At 39.5% G+C, this 11,596-nt stretch overlaps 1 protein-coding gene across 1 annotated transcript; it reads left to right on the forward strand.

Annotated features, from left to right (window-relative positions):
- Positions 1 to 1,016: 1,016 nt before the first annotated feature.
- Positions 1,017 to 11,357, forward strand: LOC131301307 (protein CHROMATIN REMODELING 19). Its single transcript, XM_058327509.1, has 12 exons — positions 1,017 to 1,682; positions 2,919 to 3,036; positions 4,232 to 4,272; positions 4,377 to 4,627; positions 4,705 to 4,885; positions 5,740 to 5,925; positions 6,035 to 6,178; positions 6,283 to 6,441; positions 8,941 to 9,018; positions 9,138 to 9,274; positions 10,319 to 10,537; positions 10,940 to 11,357. Exons 1-12 carry the CDS (start codon positions 1,161 to 1,163, stop codon positions 11,112 to 11,114), a joined length of 2,211 nt encoding a protein of 736 aa, XP_058183492.1. The 5' UTR covers positions 1,017 to 1,160; the 3' UTR covers positions 11,115 to 11,357.
- The last annotated feature ends 239 nt before the right edge of the window (positions 11,358 to 11,596 follow it).

The raw sequence follows: 11,596 nt of genomic DNA on the forward strand, positions 1-11,596 counted from the left end.
TTTGCTCATTGTTCTACTCATAGATTTCGTTATTTTCAAAATGTGTTGCGTTGTGCCTTTAGGCACTACAGTAACAAGAGAGGAGGGGGAAGATTTATATGATGGTATCTAAAAGAGATTTGGGTTGCCTCATCAGTTTTTTTGGTTTGTTCACTTCACGAGGCCCTTCCTTTCCAGGTCAAAGTTCAAACCCGTCCTCCCTCGTCCTCACAAAGCCCTCTTAACCTAACCCCAAATCCTAACGCAACCTCAAAACAATTGCGTCACTAGGCATGGCAATTGCACCTGCCCTGTCCCGAACCTGCCCCGTACCATTCGGGGCGGGATTTTCACCTCATTTTTCAGGTATAGGGTTGAGGTCAGGGTAAAATTTCTAAAACCTGGCCGGGTTCGAGTAGGGTTCGGGGTGAAAGTACCCCACCCCGCACCCGCCCTAACATACCCGCCCCAAGTTGTACTCCCTCCGTCCCAATTTACTTGTCCTAGTTCTATTCTAACTGGATTAAAAAAACTAGTTATATCTTTAAAGTGGTAATAAATTTTATATCCAATATGGATCTTGTTTGAAAGATCTCGATTTGTTCTATAATTCAATATTTTCGGAATCACCTAAAATATTATAAATTACAAGATATAATTAATTGAAAAGTGGCACGAACTCTCAAAAATGACAACTAAATTGGGACGGAGGGTATATATAAAATTATACTTTTATTGCTAATCTAATAATTATTATACTAATTTTTTTATATTTTTACCCTAATAATTTTATCATTTTACTAAAAAAACCTTCTAATCTTACCTTTACATTTCACCATTATACTAAAATATCACTTTATTTATAATTATTTTATTTTATGTTAATAATTTTTTTAATTTCTTACGGAACGGGGCATGACAGGTAAATCCGTTTCCCGATTGGAACGAGAACGGGGTACCCAAAAACTATCCGATCGGAATTGGGGCAAGGTCGGGACCGTGTAATAATTTTCGGATTGGAGCAAGATATGCAAAATACCGCCTCGCCAAGCCCCGTTGCCATTCGTACGCGTCACTCCTTCTTTTCCCCCACTTGAAAATGGCGGGTCTTCCCATTTCCACTCCCTCCGAAAAAAACCACACAGTACCGTTTCACCACTGCTAGGCTAGGGTTTCCAAAAATGAAGCGCCCCTACGTCGAAATCTCCGACGACGAGTGGGAAAACCACTCCTCCTTCGACCCCTCCCGCGTCCTCAAAAAACCATCCAACCCCCCTCCTCCTCCTCCCATCGAGTCCTTCGCCTTTCGATCATCGTCTACGTTTCAGTCCGTCTCCAGTTCCAGCAGCGACGACTCGCTCCTCGCACAAGTCGAGAACTTCGATGGGAACCTGGTCGACGACGACCTGGAGGACGACGACGCGGAGGGGCCGCCGCCACCCACGTTTCGCGGTCGGAAGTTCGTTGTCGACGAGGACAGTGACGGTGATTTTAACGAGGTGGAGGTGGTTCGAGTGGAGGAGGAGGAGGAGGAGGAGATAGAGGAGATGGTGGAGGAGAGTGATGTGGTCGGGAAGGCTCTGCAGAATTGCGCCAAGATATCGGCTGAGCTTCGGAGCGAGTTGTACGGCTCGGGGCCGGCAGCCGCCGCTTATGATCGGTACTCGGAAGTCGAGGCTTCTTCTGTGAGGATTGTCACTCAGGTGATTGTTATGTGTCATTGGTATTTCTGACCTTTTCGCATTTTTGGGCTCCGTTTGGGTTGTAGACATAGGATTGGTACTGAGCAGGGGCTCGAATCGCATGTATATTTACATAAGTAACAAAAGATATAGTCTATGATACAAATATTGCTTCTTACTAGTTCTCAAAAGTAGACGAGATTGTGTACTGCACATACGCATAATCACATTTATGTTTATTACGACGATGGAAAAATGATTGATAACTTGAAATATTAGGGGTTTTTTTTTCACACAGAGAAAATTTATCAACTCTTTATTCACTCAAGAGACTTGGAGACTTCCTTTAGAATTTTTCCAAATTAATTTCAATATGTAGGATAATTGGGAGGTGAGATAATTGGGGTGTTGTAGTCTTGGAATTGGTAGGGTTTGATGCGATGTGGCTTTTGCAATTGGGGTTGAAGATGGGTTAGAAGCAGAAGTGATGCATCTTATTGGAATTATTGCATATCTATTATATTTGACATGGATGGTTTTTTTTTTTTTTTTGGAAGGATTGACATGGATGGTTCAACTGACCCATTTTTGCATATTTGGCTACCCCTTTTTTTTTTTTTTGTGTGTGGCTCCGTTTGCGTTGTAGTCTTGTAGATTCCGATTAATAGGGCGTGATATAATGAGGCTTGTGCAATTGGGGTGGAAGATGGTTTACAAGTAGAAGAGCTATATTCAATTGGAATTATTGGATGGCTACAATATTTGACAATTGTCATGTAGGGTTCAACTGACAATCTTTGGCAACTTTTGGGTTGTAGTCTTGTACATACAAATTGACAGGGTTTGATATTATGTGGCTTGGGCAATTTGGGTGGAAGATGGATTACTCGCAGCAGAGATATACGTTATTGAAGTTATTGTATAGGTATCATATTTGACTTATAGGCTTCAAATCACTCCTATTAGGCTGTGATTTCGAATCCATCATGATAGCGCTCTCAAACTCGATATCAAAATTGTTCTGTGAACTGTCAAACGTAAGTTTGAGCTATTGTCAATGAATAACAGTACTGAATTGCTTCATTTGGAATCCACAGCCACAGCTATTTAAAATGAGAACTTAAGGAGACAAATTGGTTTGAATTGCAGAATTGTACTTTTAAGTTGTTCAGTTGCATGTTCACTAGAATCAGTAGACACTCAACTTCAGTTTAATGGGGTGTTATGGTTCAGTTACCAGTATTTTTGTTGTTGCAGGAAGACGTGGATACAGCATGTGGGGCTGAGGATTCCGATTTTCAGCCAGTTCTCAAACCTTACCAGCTTGTTGGTGTCAACTTTCTTCTTCTTTTGTACAAAAAAAGAATAGGAGGAGGTACTTCTTTTCAAGATCTTGCTACGATGTATGCACCATGTTTATGTTATTTAATTCAGTGAAAATAGACTCATAGCTGGTTGACTGATTTAGTAAGAGTTTTTGGACTAGTGCTATTTGACGCTAAAGAGATGTAGTCCCCTAGACGCATTATATTGCTAGTGGACATGTAGTAGTCTCGTGGACATGAAGAGTGCTCCATCTTCTCAGATGAAAACTAGAAAAAACTTGAAGAGAAAAGCCTTTGCTAATTTTTTAACAATCCTAGGAAATCATGCAGAAATCATAGTAGGAAGAGTGCAAGATTGAAGGATTTAAAGCAAGAAGGCTTGTGTTTGGCATCTCTGTTTTTGTTGTAAGATAGGTTGCATCAATTTTTTTTTTGCATGGTTGGGGGCTTTGTTTTATCTATGTAGCTGTTTGGGCGGTGCCCTAAACTTCATTCTATATCAATCTTTTGTTGTGATTAAACACTTACCCCACCCCAAAAAAGAAAGTTTAAAGTTTTAGTCTTCATTTTACGTGATTGAATCGTGGGGATTTGAGGATTAGTATAATAAACAATGCAGTATCGTGTAGTTTCAGTATCAAAGTTTGTATGGAACTCAAAAGTAACTACTATTCCAGAGAATAGTGGTGAGTGTCGTCCTGTAGGGATAAATGGCTAGGTTACGCTAATTCCAACTAATTCCGATATCAATTCAAGAAAATATTGGAGTTTAAAAATCGGTACTAGTAACTGGTGAAAGCAAGTAAAATAGTAAATTGAGAATAAACTATAAAGAGAAGTTCTAAGGCTTTGAATCCACTTCCTCTGCAAAATACAATTTCCTCTAGGTGGCCTTTGAGAGGAAATCAAGTTTCATCTAGTGATTTGGGATGAATTTTGTTGACCATTGGAAGAAGGGTTTGGGAAATGTTGGGCATCAATGGAGTGGGTCTGTGGAAGGCGATTAGGAGAGGGTGGGAATTCTTCCTTTGTCAGGCTTGTTGGGTGCGGTTCGGGACATGAGTTTTCCCACCTTAACCTATATGCTTACTAGTTGATGCTAAGTGGCTTATCATGTTAGAATGGAGTGGGTCTGGAACTATTTTGATGTGTATAAAGCTGTATTGAGCTGTTGACACAGTGTTGATGATCCTACCCAGGTTTTTTTATGTGCAACTGAATCCTTCGTTTTACTTTTCCATGCAGCCATATTGGCAGATGAGATGGGTCTTGGCAAGACAATACAGGTAGTTGAGCACTGTAGTCTGTACTCAATTGATTACTTTGTTAAACTTGTGTCTGGATTTTAGCGTCCATGAATTGAAAACTGCAATGTTGCTATTTTTAACAGGCTATAACATATTTAACCTTGCTGAAACACTTGGAAGGTGATCCAGGACCCCATTTAATTGTATGCCCTGCTTCTGTTTTGGAAAACTGGGAAAGAGAGCTGAAGAAGTGGTGTCCCTCATTTTCTGTACTCCAGTATCATGGGGCTGGGCGGGCAGCGTATTCAAAAGAATTGAGCTCTCTGGGCAAGACTGGATTTCCACCTCCATTTAATGTTATTCTCGTGTGTTATTCACTTTTTGAGCGACGCAGGTTTGCTTTGTCTTGTTTTTAAGCCTAAACTTTACTATGTTCATTTGGCATTGTTCTCATTGTTATGATCTTTCCAGTGTTCAACAGAAAGATGACCGGAAAGTTTTGAAACACTGGAACTGGAGTTGTGTGCTGATGGATGAGGCTCATGCGTTGAAAGATAAAAGCAGCTATAGGTGGAAAAACCTAATGTCCGTTGCCCGGAAAGCCAACCAGCGCCTGATGCTTACAGGGACGCCACTACAAAATGATTTACATGTATGCTTCTGGTGATAACCTTTCTTTAAGTTACTAAAGCCGGATATTGTGCAGTAACTAACTAACCAAAGACAAAGTAATGCTTGCTTTGCAGTTCGCAGTTCACTCTGAAATCTGATGTAATGAAGTAATTGTTGATATGCATTTCTGTTATATGGGAACGTATATTGTGCACAAATAGCTTGTATTGGAGTTAGAGCTACAATAGAGTGACCATCATGTGTTGATACCAAATAGACATTATGGGAAATTTTTTCAAGTTTGATCATTCATCTATTCCTTTTAAATCAGTGCTACGAGTTTGTCCAATTATTTTTTAAATTCGATGAGTATATGCAAAATGGTAGCTAAGGAATCAGCTTGTGGCCCTCATGTGTCTTACATTGTCAATAAAAGCGTTATTCTGCAGCTGCCTCAGGTTATATTCCAATGTCTTCATTTTTTTTAGAATATTCATTCTCTTTTACGTTTTAGAACAAAATGAGGTACTACTACCTTTAATTGTTTGGTTCAAAGCATTTTTCTTCTCTAACCTGTGCCGTGTTTATTCACTAATCTGCCTTTTGGGTCGGTGTGCCGTGATTAGCATAGGGGGATCTCATCCTTGTCAATTGGTTGTCCCCCTGAAATATCTCGGCTTCCTTCATTAACTTTTAATGGTGTTTAGTGCGAAGGACCTGATTACATTTTGTGTTTGAGGATTCAGTATGCAAAATTGGAATGTGCGACCAAAGTGCCACAGATTGCATACTTTGGAGACCGATATTATTTATCCTTAAGTTATACATTGAATTTTGAAGTTCATTATTTCTGTTTATATGGTTATGGAATGCTTTTGTTGACTTGGATTGCAGGAGTTGTGGTCATTGTTGGAGTTTATGATGCCTGATCTATTTGACACTGGAGATGTAGACTTGAAAAAGCTTTTGAATTCGGGAGATACGGATTTGATTTCCCGTATGAAGTCCATAATGGGCCCTTTTATTTTGAGACGTTTAAAAGCTGATGTAATGGAGCAACTAGTCCCAAAGATTCAAGAGGTATACAAGTCTCAAGCCAGAAGCCCTTCTCTCTATTATCAGTTTTGAACTAGACAATTCCTTTTTTCTGTTTCACCTGTTATTAAAGAGCTAGAATATGTCGCTGCAGGTTAAGTACGTGGAAATGGTTAAGCAACAGGATGATGCTTATAAGGAAGCCGTTGAGGAGTGTCGGGCTCGTACGCAGACTAATAATGGTACTAGCACTCTCCCTCAGCGTCAGATTTCCAACTATTTTGTCCAGTTTCGTAAGGTGCCCCAGTTTTTTTTTTTAGTTTCATATTTGCTTTTAAATCTAAATTCTTTGGATCTGACTGCCCACTGTTCTGTCTGGTAATTGTGTTTCTTATATTCTAGATTGCAAATCATCCTTTACTGGTGAGGCGTATGTATACTGATGAAGATGTTGTCCGGTTTGCTAAAAAGTTGCATCCTATGGGTGTGTTTGGCTTTGAATGTACCTTGGACAGAGTAATTGAGGAGCTCAAGAGCTACAATGACTACTCTATTCACCGGGTATTTTCCTGACAATGCCTTTTTTTGGCATTGTTCGTTTGACAGTCTTAATTAGCACATCTGACATTTTACTCCTATTTCGTTTCTTGGTCAAATGGTTGGAGGGCATTTTCAGGTTTTTTAATCTATTAATCATATGTACTTCAGATGGACCCTGTTCTTTTGATGCCTATTAAGGATGATTTAGTTTTTTTCGGTGATTAGTAGTCGACAAAAACCGCCATAAAGGTGGTGTACGTTGAAGTCTGAACATCCACCAAAAAGCATAAGTATTTGTCTGAAGCTAGTATGTCACATATGAACTGCACAGAAGAAATATAAAACAGACAATCCTCTCAAGCCCAATAAATGGAGAAAGGAGCAACGATCTTTTCTAGCTACACGAAGGACGCTCCACGGCTTCGTGTAGGATCTTGTATCACATTGTCTTTATTTGGTCTTAAGAATGCATCATGCCGCCATCTGCTCTTTCTTGGTCCGGAATTCCTGGGGCAATATAAACTTAAGAACACCAGAAGCTCTCCAACTAAAAAATGCATGACCTAAACAGTTCCAAACATCGACTCAATCAGATTCTAAAGCTCCCTAGCTGCTGTTCAATGTCGTAGAAGATTGGTGATACTCTGCCTATCCCTTTCGCCCATGTTGGTCCACCCAATCAGAAATATGTGCCTCATCCTTTGATTATTAATACTCCTCCTGTAAGAATAGTCGCCCATATGCTGTGATCCAGGCAAAAACAGTGACCTGAGGAGGGGCTTCTTCTTCATATTGCCCTTCCAAAGCACAAGTTGGTTGTCCACCTGTGCATAAAGCTTGGTAGAATGAGCGCTCCATTCTTTTTTGGGATTAGCCAGGATGTTTCCTTCCTCGACAACCTCCAGAAAAAGTATTGTTCATGTTGATTAATGATGGTGTCATAAATCATCACATTAAGGCCTCCATGGACTACATCTTCCATTCCTCTTTCAGAACCGAACATCCCCGACCACTCCACGCGGCTAACCTATGTAGCCTAGATACAGACACGAACATAGATGTGGGACATGACAATTACTTTTAAATATTTTAAGTTATGCAAACCTACGTTGTAACCACTAAATAATTAGGTTAGTATTCCTATTGCCATATCAACCGATAGATGCTTATACGCATACAAATGTTTTGTATTCCACTTTTGGCCCAATACTTTTGAAGTTATAATTATTTTACCCCCGTAAAAGCTTTGAAAATCATAAAAATCATGTGTCCTTATCGTGTCACCATGTGTGTCCCTAGCGTGTTGGGTAGTGTACCCGACATGCCCCGCCATTAATGATTTGAAACTTAATTGACATGCTATGTGGCGTGTCCCATATGTGTCCCCAGCATGTCGTGTGTCCCCATAGTGTCCAAGAAAGATATGGGAACTCTAGGAGTGTTGGTGCTTCATTGCTGCTAACTATACTAATAGTTGGATGAGGGCTTTCTATTGTGCAACACAAGTGAAGAAAACTTGACGATACCATTTCCCACTTTAAATAGGATACTTTTTGATAGCATTTCTACGCTTGTGATGCCCTAAGCCCCACTCCATACGGCCCAACAACCCTACTAGCTTGGTTGGGAATGTCTGTTAACCAACAACTGCCTCCATTCGAGCATTCCAATGGGTGTGGTATCTAGTGTATTAGTGCAGTGTGCTAAGAACTAACAAACAAATATGTGTTTTAAGTGCTCCAATGATTGTCTTATGTAGTGTGCCAAGTTTAGGGAACCTCTTAGCACACTCTAAACTCTAAAGGTGAGGGAGAGGAGAGACAAAGAGGGCGAGAGAGGAGGGAGAAAAGACCATCATTGAGTTATAAATTTGTATATGCATCTAACTTACTCTAGCATACACTTTAACTACACCAATGTAGTACCTATTGAATTTCTAAACTAACACATGCCTAACACACATATATGGGTCCCACTTTTAATATATTCTATAAGATAATACACATTTTAGCACCCATTGTCTAAGAGCCCATTGGATATGCTCTAATCTAACTACGAAGGAGGTTAGGAGTTCACCTCCTCTTCCAAGGTGCTGCTAATCTAACTATTTACTATTCTAACATTGCTGACTTCCACTGAAAAAGAAAACGATCTTCTTCATAACCTATCTAAGCTATCTTCTCCGCCAAAAGCAACTTCCCCAATTCCTCCAATTCGACGTCCCTTCTGTAGCATCGAGCAAACAAATCTCCTCTAAGAAGTGGAGCAACAATATTAAGACCAATTCTCCCAAAGACCTCCTTGTCTTCACTACTGGACCTAACCTGGTGGTCATATTGGTCTAAGTGTGTGGGTATATGTTCAAATCATCGATAGGAATGTGCCCTTTTATCACAGTTGAGTTTCTAATGCTATTATGCTACTAATATATTTTATGCTTGACTGGTTTTTAGAGAATTCAACTTTTAGTATTATTTACCTTATGTGACATTGAGATGTGTTCCGACTACCTCTTTGCAGCTTTTACTTCATCATGGTGTGTCTGATAAGAAGGGAGTTCTTTCAGATGAGCATGTTATGATTTCAGCAAAATGTCAGGTACTTTGTTTAGGTGATGTATTGAGGTTCAGAATGCTTTGACAAAACAGCACTAGACGGGGGTAGTGTATAACATCTTGTGCTCACATTTTTTTTAATACTGTTTTTGTGTGTCATAGGAACTAGCCAATCTTCTACCATCACTAAAAGAAAGTGGGCATCGGGTTCTTATTTTCAGTCAATGGACATCCATGCTTGATATCTTGGAGTGGACTTTGGATGTAATCGGGGTTACTTACAGGCGCCTTGATGGAAGGTACCATTGCACTTATCTACCTTTTGCGGCTATGTCTACTTCTTGGCTTGGCTGCAAATAGTCTTGGTGGTATAAGCCATATCAATTTGGCCAGTATAATGCTCCGATTTTGGAAATCTTTTTCCTTGCTAAGCAGACTGATGATATAACTATACCATCTGTTGACTTCATAATTACTTTGAAATGTTCATGTCTGATCTCTTAGGTAACCGTTGTATACTTGTCTCCATTTACAGCTTCTTTGTGATGAGACCATGTGTGAGAAAATGAATGAATGAATTGATTGTGCAGGGAAAAAAAAAAAAAATATCAACTTTGACAGATTTGTTAGCCTTACAATTTCTACCAACCACTCCTATGTACACTCCTACCGACGACTCCCCGACCACTCCCCTCTCACATGTGTGGCCCCCGCACATTTAATTGCAGGATGGGCCCAGCCCCATACATGTGAGAGCGGAGCGGTCGGGTGGGTTAGTGGTCGGTAGGCGTGTCTGTAGCATTATTTTTATACTTTTCCTGCAGCAGCTTGTATAAGAAACACTAGTAGAGTCCAGTTGGTACTTTGTAGCAAGTATGGAGTGAAGGTGGTTCTTCTCTGAAAAATCGTTATCTAGATCCAAGTTTTGTTTCGATGTGTTGTTTTCAGCTTGCACAGAAACAGGAACATTTCAAAAGTGATCAAAGGAAATAGAAAATAAAAACAATGTTTAGAAACATGAACCTAAACCTATTCAAGTGTGTAAAAATCTGACAATTGAAGTAAAACTCATAAAAGCCTATTCGTTGATTCGCTAGTTTGGAAAAGGGAAAGTAAATAGCCTTAAAATAATATTGTAATGAACTGAAAATTGTCAGGTATTGTCAAACAAAATTTCTAGTCTAGTTTGACAAAACTTTTGTTTTGCTACGTTTCATTATTTATCTTCATTATCCTATGTTGTCTGTAAAATCACTAGAGTCGTTTTGGTCTCTTGGGAAGTAGAGTTCCTTGATCATTATGCATGCCGTAATATGTTCCTATTTTCCTTTTCTAAATTTCAGTACTCAGGTCACGGAGAGACAAACAATAGTAGATACATTCAATAATGACACATCAATATTTGCATGCTTGCTGTCTACAAGAGCTGGAGGGCAGGGCTTGAACTTGATTGGAGCTGACACCGTTGTCATTCACGACATGGATTTCAATCCACAGATTGACCGACAAGCTGAGGATCGATGTCATCGCATTGGTCAGACAAAAGAGGTTACGATTTACAGGTGGGGAACTCTCTCTCTCTCTCTCTCTCTCTCTCTCTCTTAAAATTTCATTTTGGTATGTTGTTTCCATTTGTTAGGGAAAGAAACGTTTCAGAAATATTTTGAGAATGTATCCTGAACATAGTGGAAAGAATCCGAACTCGGGGACCTATGAAAGATTCATTGTCATATATTTCTAATAGGTGAACCAAAAAGAGTCAATGTTCTGTAGAATTTCGACATGTTGCTGCATGTGTGGGTGGAACCTTGGTATTTCGAGATTCCAGAGACCTTTTGTGTTGGTCTCCTAGGAAACAAAATTTTGGGCCGAATGCAATTTTTTTTTTTGTTCCTCTTTCCCTCTCTCTTGATCTCTTCCTCCAAGCAATTCTTGATGTCACGGTGTTTTTTATTCTTTTACAGGTTGGTGACCAAGGGTACGGTTGATGAGAATGTATATGAGATTGCAAAACGGAAATTAGTATTGGATGCTGCTGTGCTCAAATCCGGTGAGGAAGTGAAAACTGAAGGTGGAGATATGCCCGATAATAAGACCATGGGAGAGATATTGTCGTCAATGTTGCTAGGATCACAATAGGGGCTGGAGAAAGGTATGTCGGAGTACAACTTTTACATGACTGTTATTGTTTCTATTAGCGAGGGCTATTGTCCTTCCCAGGGAAAAAAGAAGTAAGAAGAGGTAGTAGTATTGTTGTAATAGTTGGGTTTCTATGAGGGAACACTATTTACAGTTGATAGTGCTTTGTGGCTTGTGCAATGCCACTCTAATGACTCTAATGTAGGTTTTGATATTTTATATTGAAGAAAGAAATGATCATCATATAGACCCTGTTATAGTCCTCATGAACATGTTTATGGGATAGTTCCAACGAATATAAGAAATATGGTATCCTTGACTCCAAAACACAAAATCACAAAACATGTTTGGTAGTATCCTTGACTAGGAAACGCTTTTTAAGTTTTTTGGAATTTTTTTTATAGACCTTGAAGGTGAGAATTTTATTTGTCATTGTTAGGAAACAAGTTTGGAAAAATATGTAAATTTGTCTACCGTTGTGT

Source organism: Rhododendron vialii, chromosome 9a (assembly GCF_030253575.1).
Source record: "Rhododendron vialii isolate Sample 1 chromosome 9a, ASM3025357v1".
In the NCBI taxonomy this organism is placed as follows: Eukaryota; Viridiplantae; Streptophyta; class Magnoliopsida; order Ericales; family Ericaceae; genus Rhododendron; species Rhododendron vialii.

What these genes read in the sequence shown, in the direction of transcription:
- LOC131301307 (XM_058327509.1), top strand. Translation starts at nt 1,161, where the DNA reads ATGAAGCGCCCCTACGTCGAAATCTCCGACGACGAGTGGGAAAACCAC. An exon ending in CACTACAAAATGATTTACAT is followed by an intron (nt 4,886 to 5,739) that starts GTATGCTTCTGG and finishes CTTGGATTGCAG; the next exon opens with GAGTTGTGGTCATTGTTGGA. An exon ending in TACAGGCGCCTTGATGGAAG is followed by an intron (nt 9,275 to 10,318) that starts GTACCATTGCAC and finishes TCTAAATTTCAG; the next exon opens with TACTCAGGTCACGGAGAGAC.